The 26,132-nt window shown below is 41.5% G+C and overlaps 1 protein-coding gene across 2 annotated transcripts in view; it reads right to left on the reverse strand.

Moving 5' to 3' along the window:
* Window positions 1-600: 600 nt before the first annotated feature.
* The window catches only part of ZDHHC9 (zinc finger DHHC-type containing 9), a 41,812-nt gene continuing 16,280 nt past the window's right edge, over window positions 601-26,132 (reverse strand). Inside the window, exons 2-9 of one of the 2 annotated variants that reach the window (XM_030934804.1) lie at window positions 25,813-25,973; window positions 20,496-20,654; window positions 11,755-11,892; window positions 10,760-10,808; window positions 9,792-9,894; window positions 8,461-8,564; window positions 7,961-8,057; window positions 601-3,861 (exon numbers count right to left, since the gene is read on the reverse strand). In XM_030934804.1, coding sequence (XP_030790664.1) covers window positions 3,745-3,861; window positions 7,961-8,057; window positions 8,461-8,564; window positions 9,792-9,894; window positions 10,760-10,808; window positions 11,755-11,892; window positions 20,496-20,654; window positions 25,813-25,973 — 928 coding nt within the window. In that variant the 3' untranslated portion in view covers window positions 601-3,744. The remainder of the gene's footprint in view (window positions 3,862-7,960; window positions 8,058-8,460; window positions 8,565-9,791; window positions 9,895-10,759; window positions 10,809-11,754; window positions 11,893-20,495; window positions 20,655-25,812; window positions 25,974-26,132) is intronic. The other variant, XM_010354793.2, reaches the window with a different exon arrangement.

Genomic DNA, 26,132 nt, shown 5'->3' on the forward strand with positions numbered 1-26,132 from the left:
TAGAACATTGAAAGTTTTACTGATGTAGATTTGCAGTTCCCATTGCCCTTTCATATTAATCTCAAACATAAAGTTTATAATGATTCTCTTTTTTTGTGAGCTGGGCTTGCATGCTTTAAAACAAATGATATTCAGAGTTGTAGCCTTTGACACTGTTTCTAAAGCCTACTACCAAGAACAGCAAGAGATTCCTAGAATGTATTCTCCAAACTGACACAAATGCTTTTTGAATTACTGGGAACATGACTCTTCTTTAGTAGCACCAAGGCACAAGAACAAATTATCAGTTTTTAAAAACCATTTACTGTGCTCCCTTGGTGATTTTCCCTGGCCTGGCCCCAGCTCAGGAGTATAAAATGAACTGAGCTGGAAGAAAAGGACTAACAGGGCCAGGCCATGGGGAGAGGGGAGGGGGCTGGGTTGCTAGGTTACTACTAGAGCCAATCCAAGTGGTCCCAGAGGGGTACCAGACACAGGACAGGTCCTTCTCTCTGCCCCACTAAGTTGGGGGCCCTCTCAGAGGAAGGGGGTCAAAAGGTGGGGGAGGGAGGCCAATCACTCACACTAGGCACAAGTAAAGAAATGAGGCAGAAGCACAAAGAAACAGACAGCCCTGTATTTCTAAAACCATTCAAGGCTCCTTCATTAATTGGCTTCCCCCCAAAAGAAAGATTTCTTTATTAAGAAATACCAGAGAGTGAAAAACCCCCAACACATACACATTTGTAGGCTCACACAAAAGTGCAGAGATTTACATATTAAATTGCATTTAAGTTAGAAAATAGATTTAAAAACAAAATACTTTTTTTCTCCAACAAGGTAAAGAGATTTGGTCAGTAGGAATGGGTGCTTTACGGGTAAAGGCAGGATGGTCAGGACAGGGAGAATGGAATTTAGCTGCTACGGAATCAGAATCCACCTCTAACCCAACCTCACTCCTAGGGAAAAAAGCAAAGGAGGAGATGATGATCTCAGCTAGGGCCAGGAAGACCTCAGAGCTGAATGGACATGAAGAAATGGCTCAACAGGGCCAATTTCCACCTGCCCCCACAGGTTTGGGATCAGTGCCAACCATCCTGGCCTGGGAAAGTAGGGTGCATAGGAAGCTTGAGGAAGAAGGAGGAAGGGGAGAGTTGGAGACAGTGTCAGCCATTGAAAAGACCAAACAATTTAAGGCCCTTTTCCCCTGGGAAGATTGATTCTTTAATCTCCCCTCTGATCAGATAGGGACAGTCCCGGCTGGAGCATGGTATGAATGGGACAGATCTTCAGGCCAACATCTTAAACACAGAAGATTTATTAAGGAAAAGAAAGAGAGCAGGGAGTATGAAAAAGCAGAAACTTAAAAAAAAATCATTTCACACTAGAGATAAGAGATTTCCACTTTGACCCTCCCCATCAGAAAGAGAAAGCTTCTCTGTCTGACCTAAGGGTCCTCAGGAGAACACTTGAGGTAAGGTGAGGGAGGAGAGAGATCCATCTGAGCCCAGGAGAGGAGATGGGCTGAGTACTTATTAAAATGGGGTTCATATGAGTGCCAGGTTACCTGGGAAAACCTAACAACTTACAAACTCTCCAGGTTTGGCTTTATAACTTCAAGAAAAAAAAAAAAAAAAAAAAAAAAAACAGAGAGAACCAGAAGAAGAAGAAGACAGGAGAGGGATCTGAGTCAGTCTCTCCCCATCTCTCTTCCAATCTCTCTCTCTTTGTCTCTGTCTCTGTCTCTCTCTCTCTCTCTCTCTCTCTCTCCCCCGAATGCTCAACTTAAATCCTGCTACAAGGAAAACAGGAAGACATGGAAAAAAGTCTGGGAACAGCCAAATTTCATTAATTCCAATTAACTGGGAAGTATGAGATGGGAATTGATAAGGAGTCTTGATTATATACCACCTAGAAATAAATATATACCATCACTTGTAAAAGACCACTGATCAAATATTTCCAAGGGGAGGCCCTGATGAGCCTGCATTAATAACCAAGGCTCATTAGCAATTAACGGCATCCATCTGCTTCAAAACAATATCCAAATATAGAGCTTGTTCTCTTAAGTAAATATAATCCCTCTACCTTCCTGATCCTGTTCACACTATACTTCCTTGAAAGTCCTTTCTTCATAGTCCAGAATAAGATAAACTTCAGCCCAGAATGTAGTATAGATCAATGGAGAGTTTGGGAACTACCTCTCCAACCCAAGGGTGCCCTAGTTAATGGAAGTTTGGGGAGTAACAAGCAACCCCTTCCAACCCCCACCCCCACCCTACACACAAACATATTCTTGAAATGGAAGGGGGAAGGAGGAGGCAGGAAGTTTGCATTAGACACAGTTTAATCGCCTTCGAATAGATGAAAAGTTCTGGTTTACACTCCCCCCCCGCATAAGTCATCCAGACAGGACCCTGGCTTAGAAAGAGGAAAACACAGGTGCTCTAGGAAATATAGCCACATATAATACATAAATCTTCTTCCCTGAAATAGAGCAGGTCCTGAGCAGAGCTGACTGGGGGCCACAGCCCACCCCCAGGGTGAAGTGGCTCTGGAACTCTGCCGGTGGAAGTGCTGGAAGAGTGGGGCTTGGAGGAAGTCCCCAGTGTGGTTACCATAGCCAGAGGTGGGCCGAGGCCTTAGAGTGGGTTACCCAAGAGGGCAGCAGTGCTGGGCTTTCCCTCACTCAGCTGAGGCTCAGTGGAAGAACTGGTTAGCATTTTTTTTTTTGAGGGTACATCAGGGGAGAGGAGAGGAGAGGACAGCCTCTCTGTGCCTTGGTTTCCCATTTGTGCATTCAGGGCCTCTGCAGGCCTCACACAGGGAGTGTGAGGGGGTAGTGTTTAAGTGAGCACTCGGGCTTCCTCTGAGGAAAACAAATGACCAAAGTGCAGACTTTTATTACTGCCATTCCTGCTCCTAATGGGAGCAAGAGTCAAAAGGAAAAACAAATTAAAAGGGGCTAATGAGAAAGGAGGAGAGATGAGACAGAGAGTGTGAAGGGCTATGCCGTTGGCATCTCATAAATTCTTACTGAGAATGGCACAGGTATTAAAAAAGTTTCTGGGTAGTCTACGAGAAATGTCAATTGCTATCTCTACTACAACTGCTTACATATATCTAATGGGAAAAGAGTGGGGCTTAGGTGTCAGAGTGGTTGGGAGACAGAGGAGAAGCTACGCTAATAAATACAACAAGTGGAAGGTACCTGTCCCATTCCTAAAAGGATTCGTGGGCAATGCTGGCACTTGGTGGCCAGGAGAATCTCCCTCCTGACCCCACTCTCCCTCCTCTTCAATCCTGAAGACCCCAAGAACCCAGTTAGGATCCCCTGGCCAGAGGTCTCTGTGACTGCCTCTGGACTCGGGACATGCAGCAGCTTGGGAGGATTTGAGCCAGTCTCAAAAACTTTTAGCCCCAGAATGAGACCAGTGACCCCAAGCAGGAGGGCTGGGATCTGGAGGGAAGAGAGGGGGTCCAAGGGGACCCTGCGGATGAGGCCATGGAGAACCAGTGCCAGGGCCCAAGAGACCCATTTGTCCAGTTATCAGAGGTGACTGACATCTTCTGCCACTGCCTTGAGTTCAGAAATTTTAAAAAGCTTGCAGCAATAAAATGCCAGTGTGCAACTGGGTGACTAAAGACCAAAGAAAAACAGTTAAAAGGGACAGCTTACTTGCTCTCTGTCTCAGGTTTATCTTCTCACCTGAAATCTCTCATAGCCCTAATTAAACACAAACAAAAGTCTCTTCCATAGATAGGCTACTTCTCAGCTTCAGCTGCTTCCTGTGGTGGCTCTGGGGGCTCTGGAGGTGGCATCTCTTCAGGAGTGCTGCTGTCCTCCGGCATCTCATTTGAGTTCAGGTGTTCTGTGGGGGCCTGAGAAGGAAAAGATATCAGATTCAACACAAAGCTGTCCCTCAAAATCCAAATGCAGATAAGCCTTAGACACTGAACTCTTCCTCTCAGCCCCCTGACCGTACTGATGCTACAGATATGCAGCCACCGACACCAAACTCAGAACCAACACCAGGCTATCATCTTCTCAGCACAACACAACTGAAGTTTATTTGAGTTCGATCCTTAACTGTCTGTTGGGGACAGATTTTTCTATTAGTATTAATAGTCATAATAATAGGGATCACAAATAATTACACAGGTCCTCCCCACTTCAGAATAAGTGTCATAACATACTTATCTAACAAGGCCTGACCCAATGGTCCTCAATCGTGTTTCTGCCCGAACACACAGGTCACTCGAACAGTAATTCTGAACCAAAGAAGGCCAAGTGTCCAAATTTTCAGCTGGTCATATGTGGTTTGAAAATGTCCCCAAGTGATTCTAAAATACCACATTTCCCCACTTTGAACCAAGAATAACTAACCTAGATTGTTACAATTTCAGTCCAGACTCATTTAAAAAATAATATTAAAACTGACAACAATAATATATAAACATGGGTTGCTGTAGTTTAAAAGGAAATTCAAAATTTAGGAAAGGCAAAGTAGAGAACAATTATGTACCTTATAAAAAGCATTCACTTAAAAGTATGATTCTATTTTAAAACAAAGTTCAAACTACTAAAAATCTATTAGAACTAAAGAACAAGGGCCGAGCACGGTGGCTCATGCCTGTAATCCCAGCACTTTGGGAGGACAAGGCGGGTAGATCACTTGAGGTCAGGAGTTCGAGACCAGCCTGGCCAACATGGCGAAACCCGGTCTCTACTAAAAATACAAAAATTAGCCAGCGTGGTGGTGGGCACCTGTAATCCCAGCTACTTGGGAGGCTGAGGCAGGAGAATCACTGGCACCGAGGAGGTGGAGGTTGCAGTGTGCCAAGATGGCGCTGCCACTCCAGCCTGGGCAACAGAGTGAAACTCCATCTCATAAAATTAAAACAAAAACAAACAAAAAATAACTAATGAACAAGTTTGGCAAGGTTTTAGGGTATAAGATCCATATATAAAAATCAATTGTATTTCTATACACTCCAAGTGAAAAATCCAAAAATGAAATTAGTAAAACAATTTCACTTACAATAACATGAAAAATAATCAAATACTTATGAATAAATGTAACAAAAGTATAAAACTTACACTCTGAAAACTACAAAATGTTGTTGAAAGAAATCAAATCAAAACTAAATATATGAAAATACAGTCCATGCAAATGGCTCAGAATATTTAATCTTGTTAAGATGGCAGTATTTCCCCAAATTGATCTATAGATTCAATGAAATCCCCATCAAAATTCCAGCTGGCTTCTTTTCATAAACAACAAGTTGATCCTAAGATTCATATGGAAATTTAAGGCACCCGGAAGAGCCAAAACAATCATGAAAAAGAAGTATAAAGTTGGAGGACTAACATTTCCTGATTTCAAAACTTACTACAATGCTAAAGTAATCAAGACAGCATGGTATTAGCATAAGAACAGACATATTGAGCAATACAATAGAACTGAAAGTCCAGAAACGAACTCTCACATTCTAGGTTTTCAACAAGGGTGCCAAGACAAGTCTATGAGAAAAGAACAGTCTTTTCAACAAATGGTGCAGAGACAACTGGATAGCTACAAGCAAAAGAAAGAATGTGGACCCTCTACCTCACACCATATGCAAAAATTAACTCAAAATGGATCAAAAACCTAAAAGTGAGAGCTAAAACTATACAACTCTAACAAGAAAACAGGGGCATAAATCTTCACGACTTTGGATTACACAACAGTTTCTTAGATATGACACCAAAGAGTACAAACAACAAAATAAAAAAATAGACAAACTGGACTTCATCAAAATTTAAAAATTTTGTGCTCCAAAGGACACTATCAAGAAAATGAAAAGATAACCCACAGAATAGGAGAAAATATTTGCAAGTTATATATCTGGTAAAGGACTTGCACACAGATTACATAAAGAACTGTTACAACTCAACAAAAAGGACAAACAATCCAATTAAAAAATAGACAAAAGCTCTGAACAGCCACTTCTCCAACGAGCATATAAAAATGGCCAATAAGCACATGAAAAGATATTCGACATCATTAGTCATCAGGGAAATGCAAATCAAAACCACAATGAGATACTACTTCACACTCACTAAGATGGCTAGAAAAATGTCAGATAATAAGTGTTGCCAAGGATGCAGAGAAACTGGAACCCTCAGACACTGCTAGTAGGGGTATAAAATGGTGCAGCCACTTTGGAAAGCAGTTCAGCAGTACCTTAAAGGTTAAACATAGAGCTACCATATGACCTAGCTATTTTACTCCCAGGTGTATAGCCAAGAGAAATGAAAATATATTTCCATGCAAAAATTGGTAAACAAATGTTCATAGCAGCATCACTCATAATAATCGAAAGGTGGAAACAATCCAAATGTCCATCAACTGATGAATGGATAAATGAAATGTGGTATATCCATATAATGGAATATCATCTGGCCATACAAAAGAATGAAGTACTGCTACATAGTACAACATGGACAAACCTCGAAAACATGCTAAGTAAAAGAAGCCAATCACAAAAGACCACATACTGTATGATTTCATTTACATGAAATACCCAGAAGAGAGAAATCTATACTAAAAGGAAGCAGATTAGTGGTTGCCTAGAGGTGTGGCTGGGGAAGTTGAGGGGAAAGGGAGAGTAACTACCAATGGGTACAGGATTTCTTAGGGTGGAAGGGTAACGAAAATGCTCTAAAATTGATTGTTATAATGATTGTACAACTCTGTGAATATTCTAGATCAGCAAATCATACATTTTAAATAGGGATCAGCTGGGCAAGGTGGCTCACGCCTGTAATCCCAGCACTTTGGGAGGCCGAGGTGGGAAGATCACCTGAGTCAGAAGTTCGAGACCAGCCTGACCAACATGGAGAAACCCTGTCTCTACTAAAAAACACAAAATTAGCTGGGTGTGGTGGCACATGCTTTAATCCCAACTACTCAGGAGGCTGAGGCAGGAGAATTGCTTGAACCTGGGAGGCGGAGGTTGCAGTGAGCTGAAATCGCGCCACTGCACTCCAGCCTGGGCGACAGAGTGAGACTCCGTCTCAAAAAAAAAGGGGGGGATCTATGGTATGTGAATCATATCTCAATAAAGCTCTTATTTAAAAAAGAAAGTTCAGCTGGGCATGGTGGCTCACGCCTGTAATCTCAACACTTTGGGAGGCTGAGGCAGGAGCATCACGAGGTCAAGAGATGGAGACCATCCTGGCCAGGATGGTGAAACCCTGTCTCTACTGAAAATACAAAAATTAGCCAGGCACGGTGGCGGGCACCTGTAATCCCAGCTACTCAGAGGCTGAGGCAGAGAACTGCTTGAACCTGGAGGCAGAGGTTGCAGTGAGCCGAGATCACACCACTGCACTCCAGCCTGGGCAACAGAGTGAAACTCTATCTCAAAAAAAAAAAAAAAAAAAAAAAAGCTCAAGTAATTTTTTTTTTGGAAAGTACTTTACATACTTTAAAGATACACTTATATATCTTAAATAGGACAGCTGGGAGAGTTTCCACAACATCTGCATATTCCAGTTAGGAAGCCCCCTTCTATCAAGGTAACCACATCACTAACTCTAATACAATCCCCTGACCTCTATCTTTGCCCCTATAGCATTTTATGCTTTCCTCATCAAGGCACTTTTCACAATGTTGAGCAATGGCCTGTTTACTTGTTTCTTGCCCCCACTAGACAATGAGCTCCTTGAGAGCAGGGACGTCGTTTGCCTCATTCATTGGTATATCCCTGGCAGCTAGTACAGTGGCTGGCACAGAGTCACTCAATATATACCAAAGAAATGACTAAATCTTAATCTACATCAAGGGCACAAAGATCTGAAGGCAATGTCAGGACAGGTGTAGAGGCAGGAAAGCTGGGGTGATTAGAATACAATATTGCCTAATTATATTTCCAAGCTGTAAATTGGCCTCCACCCTCTCTATCATCGACCCAGCCTTAAGTCAGGAACACTTACTGGGTTTTGTGGCAACAGGCTACTACTGGTCTCTTGAGTACTGGGAGGTCGACTTCCACTTTCCTCCAGTGGCAAAATACCCCTTCGATCCAGCACACTGAAGGAGATAAAAGAGTTAACAAAGAACTGGGCATTCACCCCTCCACCCACCCAGCCTACTGAATTTTGCTGCATAGACTGGAAAATATAAACCTGTCCTTTGGCGATCTAGCCTGAACACAGCACACGCCTCTTATCTCCCATTCACTTTTTCTTCCACAAACCAGGAAATGTCACATTAACCAGGGAACAAACAAATGAAATAAGAATGAAAGATCATCCCTCCAAAACAACCAGCCCATAGTCTGTGGTCCATATAGACATGGTACCAAGTGGCAAGCCCTGGGAAGACCTATTTGACACCAAGAGGCCACATTCAGAAAAACACATCAGACCAGGTAACAGGACCAGGTTGAGCTGCTCATCCCAAGAGTCCCAGGACTTTTGAGTGCCCTGAGTACCTGGGGGGCAAGGGGCCACACAGCACTTCACAGCAGTTCTTCACAATGTTGCCATGGCTGTAGGGATTCTGGACGCGATTCTTCCCTGTCCATGATCCTTTGATCTGCAAGATAAAAGCCAAGACTGACATTAAAAATAATGTTAAAAAGAACAAATAATAATAAAATAATGTTAAAAAGAACAAATAATAATAAGAAAATTTTTTAAAAACACAAAAAAGAAAAAAATAATAATAATGTTGAAGAAACACATGCAGCATGGGATAATAAAAAAGTTCTGGAAATGGATGGTGGCAATGGTTGCACAACAATGTGATGCCACTGAACTGTACATTTAGGATGTGAGGGCGATCTGGCTGCAACATCTGTCTCCCCATTGATCGCCAGGGTTGAAAGACATTTAATATAGCACACTTTATATTACGTATATTTTATCACAATAAAAAAGAAATACATACACAGCCATGAAAAAAGCTCACAATAGAGTGAAAAAAGCAGATAACTGAATTATATATATTATTTTTATTTAAAAGTACATAATATAAACACAAATAAACATGGAAACAAGTCTAGACAAGTCTAGAATATATAAATCATACTACTAACAAAGGTGATGTCTAAGAAGTAAAGTAAGAGGAACTTACTTTTTCTTTTTTGCTCATCTGTATTTTCTGATTTTCTACAGTGAATGTAGATTAATTGGTACCTTTTTTTTTTTTTTCTGAGGCAGAGTCTAATTCTGTCGTCCAGGCTGGAGTGCATTGGCAACCTCCACCTCCAGGGTTCAAGCGATTCTCCTGCCTCAGCCTCCCGAGTAGCTGGGACTATAGGTGCGCACTACCACACCTGGCTAATTTTTGTATTTTTAGTAGAGACAGGGTTTTACCATGTTGGCCAGGCTGGTCTTGAACTCCTGACCTCAGGTGATCTGCCCGCCTCAGCCTCCCAAAGTGCTCGGATTACAGGCATCAGCCACCACGTCCAGCCTAATTGGTAACTTTTTATATAGCAAGGATTCATCCAGTGCAACTGTCCCTCTCCCTGCCAAAGGGAGGCACCTGCTAGCCTTTAAGGACCTGTGAACAGTTAAAGGCTATATACCCACCCAACTTTTCAACCTCTTCTTCCTAATGCTCCACAAGCATTCAACTCCAAACAAAGCCCTCTGCTTTCTCTTCCACACATCTGACTTAACCATCTCGCACACCACGTTTCTGCCTGCCTCAACCTCCCAGGCCTGGAGACTCTAGCAAGTAGTTCTCTAGCAAGTAGCAAGAGGATAGGCTTTGGGAAGAAGAATATGTGGTGAGGAGAAGAGAAAGTTGACTCACGTCTTCATTGGTTGTCTGGTTGAGAGCCACGAGGAAAGTGTGAAATCCAGTCAGTCCCACGACGGACCAGAGTGTAAAGAAGCAAATGAGGACTTCTAGAACAGTGAGGTGTGGTTAAGGAATATTGAAGAACTCAACATCAGGAGACTTGATGCCTCCAACCATATTCAGGGCACCAGTCACACCATCTTTACCTCCTGGAACGTATATCACAAAGAGTCATGTTTCCATATATATAACAGATGAATTCTGAACTTACTGGATAGATCCCTTATGAAAGAATTTCTAGCATATCTAGGATATTTAAGGGTTTGCCTATTTATTCATCATTGACTCTTGGAAGGGGATGTGTGGAAGGGGCCAGAGCTAAACAATGTTGGCCATCACTGCCAATGGAAATTCTGTCAAAAAACAAAATTCATGCAATCCTGGCACTTTGGGAGGCCGAAGTGGGCGGATCACGAGGTCAGGAGTTCAAAACCAGCCTGGCCAACATGGTGAAACCCTGTCTCTACTAAAAATACAAAAAATTAGCCATGCGTGGTGGCAGGCACCTGTAGTCCCAGCTACTCGGGAGGCTGAGGCAGGAGAATTGCTTGAACCCAGGAGGTGAGTTGGGGCGACAGTGCGAGACTCTGTCTCAAAAAAAAAAAAAAAAAAAGATTAATAAATGAAGAACTAGTGAGGGAAAAGAAAGAGGATGTGATTTATAGAAATCTCATCTGAACCCCCTTTGCAGAAATGCAGCCACCGTTCTGAGCAGGGGGTGAAGGAAAGAACTCCCTTTTAGTCCCGGTCATCTTCCATTCTGGCTGCTACCACTAAGACTATATATTTTTTTTAATTATTTTAGACCTTGGCACTCTCTGATGTCTGAAAAACTAGATAGTGGGAGAACTGTGGGGAGAAAGCATGCTGGAAAGTAGCTTAAGAAGGCTTTAGAGGGACATACTGCCAGGGGAGGATATGTTCCAGGAGTTTCTTTCAACGTCTCCAAGAAGCCAATTTTCAAAGATTCTGTGAAATTGGGAGGAGGAGAGAGAAAAATTAGTGACTTCAGTCAAAACTACACACTATCCTAGTGCCTACTCACTTCCTTCCCTCCCTTTCCCATGTTACACACTGGCAAGAGCTAAGCTCTCACTCGGGCAAGGGTGAAGAGCTTCATCTCCTAGCTGGTAGTCTCATGACTAAAGAGTTCACATTTCCAGTGCAGGACCAGGCCCTGGACTAGAGAGGTGGGTAGAAACCAAGCAGTAGGATCCCTTCCCTTTTCCCTAGCCCCCAACTATGGACATGTTAGGGGGATATTAACAGATAAAAGAAATCAGAAATACCCAAGAAAAATCCTCTCTCCTTGCCAATACGTGTCTCTCCCTTGCTCAAAATCCAGCTCAGAACTCTTCTCTTTCCAGGAAGCTGTCTTAAGACCACTCCCTTAACTCCACATCACATCTGCCCGTAGACTGGGGTGTGTGTGTGTGTGTGGGTGGGTGGGTGGGTGTGTATGTTTGTGCACATGCACACATGTGGGTGTGCTTTCTATCTCCCAAAATAGACCATGAGCTACCAAAAGACATTTCTCAGGCAAAACCCTTTTCTACCCCTTAGCACAAGGCAAGTTTTACAAGGCAGAAGAAGAGAGGATTTTCTGAGACAAAATACATCCCCAACCTTTGGGATTACCTCAGAAATGCCCCAGTACTCTGGATACAGACCAGTAATTATGGCCCCAGGCCCCAGCAGTTGGTCAGAGAAAAGGCCAACACACTGAGTAATACTCATTGATGTGCACTGAGGTTTGCAACCCTGCTCAAGAGCAGATAACAGTGCTCATTTCTAACCTGTCCTAAGGTACTTTTCACAATGGTACCACCAGGAAACCCAACCACCCTCTAAGCTGCCCTTAACTCTTCCCCCACCCCGCCCCACTCCAACAACAGACACTGCCCTGCATACTCACTGAGGGCCACATAGACGATGTTGAAGGCGAAGACATAGATTGTGAGGAGGGAGAGAGAAAGGATGAAGAGGTAGAAGTAGCGGTAGTTCCTCTTTCCAACACAATTACCCACCCAGGGGCAGTGATGGTCGAAGCGCTCTGTGGGAGAAAAAGAGAGTCCAATGCCAAAAGACTCCAGAACAAAAATCAACCCTACCATCCACATAATATCTAATTCAAAGACCTCCAGGATCATTGTCTATTTCAGTTGTAAAAAATACAGGGTTTTATTTGTTTACTTTTTCAAAATGTTTTCGTAACCATCTCATTTGATCCTCACAATTACCCTGCAACTTGAGCAAAAGGAGATACTCTTTTCCCCACTTTACAGATGAAGAAACAAAGGCATGGAGAGGTTAAGTGATCTGCCTCACTTTGCTCATTAAAAGCAGAGACACTGCTTGTCCAAATAAAATCTTAAACGGTGGGCCTGTTAAGTTCAAGAAGAATAAATAGGTGAAAATAGCCAAGGAAAAATGTAAACTACAATATTTAAAACGGTATGGCATAGCTCCATGGAATGGAAAGAGCCCAGAAACAGATCTTAGAATAGATAAGATTTTGTTGTCTAATAAACTCAGCATCACAAAATCAGGTGAAAGGAAGTATTACTCCATAAACAATTATGTGACAATTGGCTATTTGGTGCAAAATAAGGATCAATTTCTTTTTTTCTTCATACCACTTGTCATAGTAAATTCCAGATGAACTAAAGAGCTAAATGTAAAAACAAAGCAAATCCATAAAATAACTATAAGGAATAAATGTTTATTTGTCCGCTATATGCAGAAGGACTTTCTAAGCATAAAAGTACTGGAAGAAAACAGATGACAAGGAAAAATAGATTTGACTCCACAAACTTTAAAAAAATATTTTGTGGTTTTGATTTGCATTTCCTTGGCAATCAATGATGTCATTATTACACATTGCATGCCTGTATCAAAACTTCTCATGTACACCATAAATATATATACCTACTAAATACCAACAAAAAATTAAAAATTTAAAAAATATTTTGTGTGTGTTAAAATTACCATAAAGAAAATTAAAGAGAAAAAAACCAATGGCAATCTACGTAAAGTTGTACCTGACTATATGAAAAGTTCTTAGAAATCAATAGGAAAATACAAATACTTCGTCAAGAAAATAATAGTCAAAAGTTACTTGAAATTTGCTAAGAGAGTAATCTTAAGTGTCCTCACCACACACGCACATACACACACAATGGCAACTGTGTGGTGATGAATATGTTCATTTGATTGTGGTAAGCATTACAGGCAGATACCAAAATCCACCCATACTCAAGTCACTCAGCTGCCCTGCAGAACCCACGGATAAGAAAAGTTGCCCCTCGTGTACACAGGTTTTGCATCTTGTGAATACTGTACATTTGAACCTTGAACAACTCAGGTTTGAACTGCGTGCATCCACTTCTACGTGGATTTGTTTCAATAAATACAGTTGGTCCTCCGTATCAACAGGTTCTGCATCCACAATTAAAACCAGATCAAAAATATAGTATTCACAAAATATGAAATCCCCGGATAAGGATACAGAGGGCTGACTTTTCATATCCATGGGTTCCACAGGGCCACTGCAGTACTTGAGAATGCATGGGGTTTGGTATCCAAGGGCAATTCCTGAAACCAATACCCCAAGGATACTTAGGGACGACTGTATTTTGGATCCGCGTTTGGTTGCAGATGAGGAACCCACCGATACTGTATTTACTGAAAAAAAACTCCTCATTATTAAGTGGGCCCATGCAGTTCAAAACTGCATTGTTCAAGGGTCAACTGTACATAAAACAAAAACAAAAAACAAAAAGGAAATAGGGCAAAAACTAATAAATACCATAAAACCTATATTTAACATTTTTCCTATTCACCAATAATTCAGTGTAATACTAGTAAAACAGTAACATATTTTATGCCTATCAAAATAAGAACATAAATAATAAAATTCAGTGCTAGTGAGAATAAGGTAAAATGGACACTCTAACATACTACTTGTGGGAGCATAAAACGAAAGAACCTTTCCAGAAAATAATTTGGCAGTACGTATCAAGAGCCTTCATAAAGCTTGTACCCCTTTGGCAGAATAAATCCATTTTCAGTAATTTCTCTTAAGTAAATAGAAATGCACACAAAAATTTTAAGTTCAAATTTTTATTTTTATTTATTTATTTTTGAGACGGACTTTCACTCTTGTCATCCAGGCTGGAGTGCAATGGTGTGATCTCGGCTCACTGCAACCTCCACCTCCCAGTTTCAAGCCTCATTAGCCTGCCAAGTAGCTGGGATTACAGGTGCCTGCCACCACACCCTGCTGATTTTTTGTATTTTTAGTAGAGACGGGGTTTCACCATGTTAGCCACGCTGGTCTCAAACTCCTGACCTCAGGTAATCCGCCCGCTTCAGCCTCCCAAAGTGCTGGGATTACAGGCCACCACACCCAGCTGAAGTTCAAAGTTTTAAATTAAATTTTGTATTGTTTGGGAGGCCCAGGCAGGGGAATCACAAGGTCAAGAGTTTGAAACCAGCCTGGCCAACATGGTGAAACCCCATCTCTACCAAAAAATGCAAAAATTCGTGGGTCGTGGTGGTGCACGCCTGTAATCCCAGCTAATCAGGAGGCTGAGGTGGGGGGATCACTTGAGCTCAGGAGGCAGAGGTTGCAGTGAGCTGAAATCACGCCACTGCACTCCAGCCTGGGTAACAGAGTGAGACCTTGTTTAAAAAAAAAAAATCTATTATGGTAAAATATACATAACATACAATTTGCCATTTTAACCATTTTAAGAGTACAATTCAGTGGCATTAATTACATTCATAATGTTGTGGAACCATAACTATTATCTATTTCCAAAACCCTTTCATTACTCCAAACAGAAACTCTGCACCCATTAAGCAGTAACTCTCCATTTTCCCCTTCCCCTATCCCCTAGCAATCTCTAACATTCTGTCTCTATGAATTTGCCTATTCTAGATATCTCATATAAGCAGAACCATACAATATTTGTCCTTTTGTGTGTTTTTTTTTTTTCCACGTAGCATGTTTTCAAGGTTCATCCACATTGTATCAGTACTGTATTCCTTTTTATGACTGGATAATATTTCATTGTATGTATATACCACATTTTGTTTAGCCATTCATCTGTTGATAGACACTTGGGTTGGTTCCACCTTTTGGCTACTGTGAATAATGATGCTATGAACACTGGCATACAAGTAGGTTTTGAGTCCTTGTTGTCAATTCTTTTGGCTATTGTTATGGAATGAACTGTTCCCCCACTCCCCAGTTCCATATGTTGAAGCCCTAACCCCCAATGTGGCTGCACTTGGAGGCAGAACCTTTAAGGAGGTAACTAAAGTTAAATGCGGTCATCCAGGTGGGGCCCTAATCCAATGGGACTGGGGTCCTTGTAAGGAGAGGATGAGACACCAGTAGTGTGTGAGCACAGAGGAAAGGTCACATGAGGACACAGCAAGAAGGCAGCCATCTGCAAGTCAGGGGGAGAGGCCTCACCAGAAACCATCCATTCTCGCACCTCTATCTTCGACTTCCAGCCTCCAGAATTGTGAGAGAATAATTCCCATTGTTTGAGCCAGCCAGTCTGACGTATTTTGTTATGGTAACCCAAGCAGACTAATATAGGTATACACCCAGGAGTGGAATTGCTGGGTCATGTGGTAATTCTATGTTTAACTTTTTGAGGAACCACCAAACTTTTCCACAGCAGTTGCATGATTTTACATTCTCACCAGAAATGTATGAAGGTTCCAATTGTTCCATATCCTTATGCTTAATAATTACGATTGCAGTGTTATAACAATGAATAAAGTAGAAGAATGAATAATGTCTAATGACAGAAGACTGCCTAAATAAACATGAATAGAACCATATGATGGATTATGCAGTCATTAAAATAATATATTAAAGAAACATTTATTAAAGATGCAGAAAAATACTCAGGATAGAATGTTAAATGACAAAAGCAGGATTAAAAACTATCATGTTACAGTCCAATTTTGCAGAAACACTAGAAGGAAATAGAGCAAAATGGAGAGTGAATTTAGGATTAAGTTTTATTTATACTTTCTGTACTTCCCATATTTTCCACAATGAACATGTGTTATTTTGATGAACAAAAGGTTACAAAAGAATAAAATACATCAATTTGGGCCAGTGCAGTGGCTCACACCTGTAATCCCAGCACTTTGGGAGGCCGAGGAGGGTGGATCACGAGGTCAGGAGATCGAGACCACCCTGGCTAACACGGTGAAACTCCATCTCTACTAAAAATACAAAAAACTAGTCAGGCGTGGTGGCGGGCTCCTGTAGTCCCAGCTACTCAGGAAGCTAAGGCAGGAGAATGGCGTGAACCCAGGAGGCAGAGCTTGCAGTGAGCCGAGATCGCGCCACTGCACTCCAGACTGGGAGAGAGAGCAAGACTCCATCACACAAAAAAGAAAAGAAAAGAAAAAAAAAGAATAAAATACATCAATTTGAAAGAAAAGTGAGTGTGTACTGGTCAAAAAATAAGGCTGTAAAAATAGTCTATCTCCTGCTGAGGAGGCTACATCTTTTCAGGAAAGGGAAGAAAGGTATAGAGAAAAATGGTTATACAGATACATATTTTTTACAGTATTTTAAATCACATCTTTTCTGATAATACAAGTAATACATGCTCATTATAGAAAACTTGAAAAAAAATAAAAAGAAACATGAAGAAATCACAGTAGTGGAGGATAGCATATGAAAAAATGAAAGAAACAAAATCACTCATAATCCCACAACCTACAGATAATAAATTATAAAAATTGTGGCATATTTCCTGTATTTCCTTGCATATTTCTTTATACCTCATTATATATTTTTTTAAATAGGTAACTGACTTCACACAGTAAATGTAGCCTATCTCCTGTTTTATGTCATTTAGCTTTCTGGTATGAACTCTTTCCATTAGTCTAATGTATGAATGTCCATTTATTTACTTATTTATTTATTTATTTATTTATTTATTTAGAGACAGAGTCTAGCTCTGTCACCCAGGCTGGAGTGCAGTGGCACGATCTCGGTTCACTGTAGCCTCCACCTCATGGGTTTTTGATTCTCATGCCTCAGCCGGGATCTCAGCTGCAATTACAGGCATATGTCAACATGTCCAGCTAATTTTTGTATGTTTTAGTAGAGATGAGGTTTCACCATGTTGGTCAGGCTGGTCTCAAACTTCTGGCCTCAAGTGATCTGCCCACCTCGGCCTCCAAAAGTGCTGGGATTACAGGAGTGAGCCACCACGTCCAGCTCTATAATTTGTTTGGCTACTCATCTGTTGGTACACAATTAGGTTCTTTTCAACTTTTAATTGTCATAATAATCCTGAGTTAAACATTTCTACCCCTAAATATCTTCCCACATCTCTGTTTTCATGGGACAGACTCCCTAGAAAGGGAACCACTGGCATCAAAAAGTATAGATGTTTTTAAGGCTTCTGATTACTCTTATTAGGTTGCCTTCCAAAAAGTTTGTTCCAATTTACACTTACTAGTGGAAGAATAAATATCAGGTTTTCCTTGCTAATTTTCTAGATTTAAAAAAAGCATATTGGGCTGGGAGTACTGGCTCACACCTGTAATAACACTTTGGGAGACTGCGGCAGGTGGACTGCTTGAGCCCAGGAGTTTGAGACCAGCCTGGGCAACACGGGGAAAACCCATCTCTACAAAAAATGCAAAAAAAAAAAAAAAGAAAAAAAAATAGCCAGGCATGGTGGTGCATTCCTGTAGTCTCAGCAACTTGGGAGGCTGAGGTGGGAGGATCACCTGAGCCCAGGAAGTTGAGTCTGCACTGAGGTGTGATTGTGCTACTGCCCTCTAGTCTGGAAAAAAGAGTGATATCCTATCTCCAAAAAAAAGCATCCTGAAATCATTTCTTTGACTATTAGTCATGATAACTAGCCAATTATATTTTTATGAACTGTCTATATTTCTCCCGGAACATCAGTGCTTTTAAAAAAATTGATTTGTATGAGTTCCTTACAGTTAAGAATATTAATAAGGAAAGGAAATACTACCTCACATCAGACCTTCTTTTTTTTATTAATTTTAAGTTCTGGGGTACATGTGCAGGATGTGCAGTTTGTTACATAGGTAAATGTGTGCCATGGTGGTTTGCTGCACCTATCAAGCCATCACCTAGGTACTAAGTCCAGCATGAATTAGCTATTTTTCCTAATGCTCTCCCTCCCGTCCCCATCCCCCAATAGCCCCCAGTGTTTGTTGTTCCCCTCCCTATGTCCATGTGTTCTCATTGTTCTCAAAAGAAGACATTCATGCAGCCAACAGATATATGAAAAAATGCTCAACATCACTGATCATTGGAGAAATGCAAATCAAAACCACACTGAGATACCATCTCATGCCAGTCAGAATGGCGATTATTAAAAAGTCAAAAAACAACAGATGCTGGCGAGGTTTCGGAGAAATAGGAACCCTATTGTTGTTGGGAATGTAAATTAGTTCAACCATTGTGGAAGATGTGGCAATTCCTCAAAGATCTAGAACCAGAAATACCATTTGACCCAGCAATCTCATTACTGGGTATAGACCTTCCTTAAATATCAAGTTTCCTGCTTCATTTAAAATGGGTTTCGAGGGCCGGGCACGGTGGCTCATGCCTGTAATCTCAGCACTTTGGGAGGCCTAGGTGGGTAGATCACAAGGTCAGGAGTTTGAGACCAGCCTGACCAAAATGGTGAACTTCCGTCTCTGCTAAAAATACAAAAATTAGCCAGGCATGGTGGTGCACGCTTGTAATACCAGCTACTTAGGAGGCTGAGGCAGGAGAATCACTTGAACCCGGGAAGTGGAGGTTGCAGTGAGTGGAGATCACACCACTGCACTCCAGCCTGGGCGACAGAGTGAGACTCCATCTCAAAAAAATAAATAAATAAAATGGGCTTCAACAATAGGTACCGACGAGGCTGTGGAGAAATAGGAACACTTTTACACTGTTGGTAGGAGTGTAAATTAGTTCAACCATTGTAGAAGACAGTGTGGCGATTCCTTGAGGATCTAATACCAGAAATACCATTTGACCCAGCAATCCCATCACTGGGTATATACCCAAAACATTATAAATCATTCTACCATAAAGACACATGCACACATGTGTTTATTGCAGCACTATTTACAATAGCAAAGACTTTGAACCAACCTAAATGCCCATCAATGATAGACTAGATAAAGAAAATGGGGCACATATACACCATGGAATACTATGCAGCCATAAAAAAGGATGAGATCATGTCCTTTGTAGGGACATGGATGAAGCTGGAAGCCATCATTCTCAGCAAACTAACACAGGAACAGAAAACCAAACACTGCATGTTCTCACTCATAAATGGGAACTGAACAATGATAACACAAGGACATAGGGAGGGGAACAACACATACTGGGGCCTGTCAGGGGGTGGGGTGAGGAGGGAGGACATTAGGACAAATACCTAGTGCATTTGGGGCTTAAAACCTAGATGACAGGTTGATAGGTGCAGCAAACCACCATGGCACATGTATACCTATGTAACAAACCTGCACATTCTGCACATGTATCCCGGAACTTAAAGTAAAATTTAAAAAAATAAAATAAAATGGGTTTTGATTTATAAAAATCTTATCTACATATAGTAGTTTTTTAGTATACATGCTGCCAAAGAGAGCACCATATAGCTTTTTACCACATAAAGCAAGATATATCTCCCAACCTTTGCCTAAAGAAATGACTAGTAAGAGGAAAGCAACGCCCTCAGAATGCCACATGGTATACGGAAAAAACATTATCCAATCATGGGAACTCAAGAAAAAGTAATTTTAAAAAGAACGTTAGAAGTATGCCTGGGGGATATAAGCAATTTCACATATAGGTCTATCAACAGGAATCTTTATGGCCCGTTTCTCATCTTGGCCAGGGTTTAGCACACAGTAGGCAGTGATTAGAATGAAGCCACATATATGTGGATGGAAGCACAGACCACTGTATTATGCACACTTATACCTGACCCTCTTGCAACAGCAGCAGAGAGAAGAAATAAGCAATCTGGAATCAGACCTGCTCTAGCTTCATCTTATGCTAATTATGTGAACTTACATACTGATGCTTCACCTATTTCCTCATCCGTAAAATGGGGATAATACCAATCTCACGGGGCTGTTACAAGTCTTAAATGAGAGAAAGGTAAATCACCTAGCACAGTGCCCAACATGTAGTAGAAACTCAATAAATGCTACTAGCAACTTTCGTCTTCTTGGGTTGTGTCTTAGGCCTTCCTTCCTCAATACTGCCCTCCAGTGGACTAGGAGTCTCCTCCCACTATATAAGGTGGGTCCCACGTGAAGATCCAGTACAGGAAAATCTAAATTTCAAAAATAGGTAAAGTTTATTTTTCCCATTTACTAAAGAGGTTTTTGTAAAGTTTAGGTTAGAGGATATTTAAATTGTGATTCGATCTACATTAAGTACAGCTGATTTGCAGTTTTTCAGGAGCTTGTTTCCTATCTAAATTTCCTATCTAAATCTAGCTCATTTTCCATCTAAATCTATCTTCCCTCCCCCACTGATTTCTCCCAAGAATTGGTGACCGCCCTGACTTTCTTGTTCAACTCAGCCTTTTCCCTAGGCAATGTCCCCGTAGTTTTACTCACCCACACAGTTGTCACAGATGCTGCAATGGGAGGCCCGGGGAGGCCGGAAGATCTTGCATGTATAACAGTATTTCAGTTTCACAATCTGGTTGTTTATCTGGAAATTCTTGATACGAGGGGGTGGTCGCTGGCCCTGGGGCACCGCACCATTGGTAGCTTCTGTAAATCAATAAAGACAGCTAATATCACAGCTAGCCATTATTTCAGCCCAAAAGTCTCACCACCTCTCCAAACCCAATGGGGGCATTCAAAGGTTCCCTAAGCCCACTGTCTTCTCTAGGCAATCATTTACAGACTAGACACTCAACATCACAGAATATGCCCATAAAACTCCACTAAGTGCATGCAGTTCTGTGGTATACATATGAAAAAGTGTTTCTTCGAGACTTTTTTTTCTGATTACAAACAAAAACATTCATTAAAAAATAGCTAAAAATACATTAAATGAAAACATCCAATTTCACTAATAATCAGAGAAATAAAAATTAAAGCACAAAGATACCATTTCTACCTATCATATTAAAAAGCAATACAAAGAACAAAAATACCCCATGTTAACAAGGGTGGGGAAAGGTCATTCTTATATCTTATCAGTGAGCAATATGGCAGCTGCTACTAAACTTTTTTTTTCTTTTAAGATGGAGTCTCGCTCTGTCGCCCAGGCTAGAGTGCAGTGGCGTGGTCTCAGTCTTGGCTCACTGCAACCTCTGCCTCCTGGGTTCAAGTGATTCTCCTGCCTCAGCCTCCTGAGTAGCTGGGATTACAGGGGCCCACCACCATGCCTGGCTGATTTTTGTATTTTTAGTAGAGATGGGGTTTTATCATGTTGGTCAAGCTGGTCTCAAACTCCAGACATCAAGTGATCCGCCTGCCTCAGCCTCCCAAAGTGCTGGGATCACAGGCGTGAGCCACCATGCCCAGCCAGCTACCAAAGTTTTAAACATGTGTATTCATTCACTGACCAAGTCTACTTCTAGAAACTTATCAAAATTATAATTAGATATACGAAAGATGTTTATATAAGGATATCTGTCACAGAGTTCCTTTTAATAGTGAAAAACTAAAAATAACTTCAATGTCACAATAGGAGGTTGGTTAAGTAAATTATGTTATGTGCATAGAATGGAATATTATGCAGCCATTAAAAATGATATAGATGAAAGAATGGTGAAAACAGGAAAATACAATATATGGCAAAATGAAAATAGATGTTAAAAAGCAATATGCAGAAAACAATACTATCTTGCAAACATAAAATATATGCATGTGAAAAGAAACGACTGGTAATACAAAAACAGTTATTGAAATAAAAGTAACACTTGCTTATTGTAAAAATTTTAGAAAAAAACAGAACAGGGCCAGGTGCGGTGGCTCACGCCTGTAATCCCAGCACTTTGGGAGGCTGAGGCAGGCGGATCACCTGAGATCAGGAGTTCGACACCAGCCTGGCCAACATGGCGAAACCCCATGTCTACTAAAAATACAAAAATTAGCCAGGCATGGTGGCACGCGTCTGTAATCCCAGTTACTCTGGAGGCTGAGGCAGGAGAACTGCCTGAACCTGGGAGGCAGCCTGGGTGACACAGCAAGCGAGACTCCATCTCAATTTTTTTTTTTTTTTGGAAAAAACAGAAAGTATAAATAAGAAAACATAAAAATCACTGACAGTCTCTCAGCTCAGAGATATTTATATTTTTTGGTGTATTTCCTTCTAATCTTCTATTAACAGGTAAACATTCATAATTTTTTTTAAAAATTGAGATCATATTATAAATGTAGTTTTGTACCGTGAAGTATTTACTTAATATTATATACTGTGAACATTTTCTCACTGTTAATTTTTTTCTAAAACATAACTACTGGTAATATTCCATCATATATGTGTCCTGTGATTTATTTAAATATTCCATATTGTTGGGATTTTTACTATTTAGTTGATATTACATGTAAAAATTTAAAATATTACAGATAAAAGCTTAAATCCCCTTCGATCATCACCTCAATCCTAGTCCCCTCCTCCCTTCCAAGAACATATTCATGTGTTAAAATTAATTTCTAAAACAGAAAGAATAAAGAAAAGAATGTTGAAGTCTAAGCAGTAATACATGAAGTTGCTGGCATTAAAATAGCTACTCATATTTAAAAGAAAAGAAAAAACGATGCACTAAGAATCCTTCTACAGTAATTTGTAAAAATCTTTGTTCATCTCCTTTAGTTAAACCCTCAGAGAAGTAGAACTACTGGGTCAAAGGGTATGACCCTTTGAAGTACATATTACTTATTACCAAACTGCTTCCCAGACAGACCGTATGAATTTGCATGCCTGCCCATCCACAGCATATGAGAGTGCCTGTCTCATTGCACCCTCGCCATGCAGTATAATTCTAAAAACAGAATATTTTTCAATTCACTTTGATTTTAAAAATATCTGCCATATGGAACATTTTTCCTTTTTTTGTGGAGTGGGGTAGATGCTGTGAAATCAAACAATAACAGTGTGTCACAAGTCTTAAAAGGATGAGGACAGCTATTCATTAGAGGATAAGTACCAGCATGCCACCTTAATATTCTATGCATATGCTTTCCATGAGGGCACCTGGGAGACAGGGTTCATGGTTCACCTTCCCCGGGAGGCCGTATCAGGCAAGGGCATCACATGACTTCCTCTCTCCCCATCCCCCACCCACAGCATACCCAGTACAGGACTAAATACAAGACGACAAAAACTTCCTAACATAAACACACATACGAACTGAAAAATGTACTCTTCTATCGCGAGAAACATGCTAAATGCAGAGGCTGCAATGTGACAGCTTGAGTCTGAGCCCCAGGCCCAGTGATCGGGCAGAAAAGAGATAACTTTGTTAACAACCTGCTGTGAGAGGCAAGAGACAAGTCAAGGTACTGCCTTGACCTTCAGTTTCTCCATATGTGAATGGGAAGGGAACTGGAAAAGAATAACCCAGATGGAGAAAAAACAGCACTCACAACTCTTCCTCACCATCTTGCTCCTAATTACTCCTAGTTCTATCGGGTCTCCCCAGAACTCCAGCTGTGCCAACACACGTCACCTCTGCTCTCTTCCCACTATCCCCACCCTCACCCCACCCCCAAATAGTTATAGCTCACATGTGCACAAACCCATTTCTCCTTGGCTCAACTAAAATAGGCTGGAATTTTTCAAAATGAAATCCATTAAGAAGCCTAACGGAAAACACAGCTAAAATAAACAAAAGAAATACATGGGCCGGGCGCGGTGGTTCACACATGTAATCCCAGAACTTTGGGAGGCCAAGGCCAGAGGATAACTTGAGGTCGGGAGTTCAAGACTAGCTTGGCCAATATGGTGAAACACTGTCTCTACTAAAAATACAAAAATTAGCTGGGAGTGGTGGTGGGCGCCTGTAATCTCAGCTACTCTGGAGACTGAGGCACGAGAATCACTTGAACCTGAGAGGTGGAGGTCGCAGTGAGCTGAGATCACACCACTGCACTCCAGCGTGGGGGACAGAGTGAAACTGTGAAAAAAAAAAACAGAAGGAAGGAAAAAAAGGAAGGAAGGAAGGAAGGAAGGAAGGGAGGGAGGGAGGGAGGGAGGAAGGAAGGAAGGAAGGAGAGAGAAAAAGAAAAAAGAAATATATGGAAGCCTTCAAAGCACCCTCAAAGAACTAAAGGCCAGCCACAGATTGGTGCTCTACTGGCACAGCTTCTTAGTCTTACAAGTCCTGGGTCCCTTTTTCTTACTCTGTCTAGCTTGGATGCCAACTCAAGCTACCTGGGTACCAAACCTGAGAACCATTTAGGTAGGCACTGGTGGGCTCCCACTCCCTCCTAGTACTTGCATCATAGTCTTCTTCTCACTGTGAGATCCCAGGATATCTCCTCCCCTGGCCCTGGGATAGTTCTGCTTCAATTCATGAAGCCACCCTGGCTCCTAGATAATGTAGCACTTCATCTCTGTACCAAAGATCCTTATCCTGAGCTGCGGTCTGCACTCTATTGACCCTGCAATTGCTTCTTTTACCCCTCCTAGAATTCTCAGTGGTTCCTGGCACCACAGCTGCCCCCTTTCACATTGCATGTTCCCCTAAAGCAGGGTTTTTTGTTTGTTTGTTTGTTTGTTTTTTGAGACGGAGTCTCACTCTGTTGCCTAGGCTGGAGTGCAGTGGCACAATCTAAACTCACTGCAACCTCCACCTCCCAGGTTCAAATGATTCTCATGCCTCAGCCTCCCGAGTAGCTGGGATTACAGGCACACACCACCATGCCCGGCTAATTTTTGTATTTTTAGTAGAGACAGGGTTTCACCATGTTGGCCAGGCTGGTCTTGAACTCCTGACCTCAAATGATCCACCCACCTCAGCCTCCCTAAGTGCTGGGATTATAGGCGTGAGCCACAGCTCCCGGCCTAAAGCAGAAATTATTGGTTGGGGGGGGGGACATGAATGCGCTTCAGAAGATCTATGAATCCCTGAAATTACATCCAAAACTATGTACATGTACATGCATATAAGAGCATTTTTATGGGGAGAAGGTTTACAGCTTTCATCAAAAAACCAAAAGTGCCTCTTGAGCCACTTGCTCAAGCCCCCTCTCACTCTGTGGAGTGTACTTTTGTTTCAATAAATTTGTGCTGACCGGGTGTGGTGGCTCACACCTGTAATCCCAGCACTTTGGGAGACCAAGGCGGGCAGATCACAAGGTCAGGAGATCGAGACCATCCTGGTCAATGTGGTGAAACCCCGTCTCTACTAAAAATACAAAACTTAGCTGGGTGTGGTGGCACGTGCCTATAATCCCAGCTACTCGGGATGCTGAGGCAGGAGAATCACTTGAACCTTGGAGTCAGAGCTTGCAGTGAGCCAAGATCACACCACTGCACTTCAGCCTGGTAACAAAGCCAGACTCTGTCTCTAAATAAATAAATAAATAAATAAATAAATAGATAGATAGATAGATAGATAGATAGATAGATAGATAATAAATCTGTGCTTTCACTGCTTCAGAAAAAATGTATTGGTGACCACCTCCCCCAGAAAAGTAAAAAAACCATCCTCTTGGGAACAATACAGCAGGACCTTGGTAACAAATCCTTCTGCAAATGTGATCCAATGCAGTGAAGGACAAAGTCTATTACTTTAGACTGCTGCTACGCCTGCCTTACTAAATTCACAGAGTAGTCATGATCTCAGGTTCAGGATCTCAGAGAGAAAAGACTAGAAGTGATTATTATCTGCAACTACTATTATGATTCCATTCTTTTACTGATTAGGGCCACCCACTACACAGCAGCTTGCCAGCTGGTTGGGAGACTCACCTATCTCCATTTCTATGAAAGCTGCTTCATCTGGTAGCGCCCGAGGAATCACTCCAGGGTCACTGAAGCTGGTCCTCAACAGTGTAGCCATGGAGAAAAGGAAGAGCATGGCAGCAAACACAGGGATGGCAGGAGACAGCTGAACAGCCAGGTAGCGGCACCTGAAGAAAGCAGGCAATTCAACATTTAATGATACCTACCCTATATTGATCTCCAATTGTTACCAGTATGTCACTCTGGCCCCCACAACAGAATCAGCAGCACCTCAAGGACAGGGACCATGTTTCTTCTCTTGATTTACCCAAAACTCCTGACATATG

The sequence above is a fragment of the Rhinopithecus roxellana genome, chromosome 7, assembly GCF_007565055.1.
Source record: "Rhinopithecus roxellana isolate Shanxi Qingling chromosome 7, ASM756505v1, whole genome shotgun sequence".
Taxonomy (NCBI): domain Eukaryota; kingdom Metazoa; phylum Chordata; class Mammalia; order Primates; family Cercopithecidae; genus Rhinopithecus; species Rhinopithecus roxellana.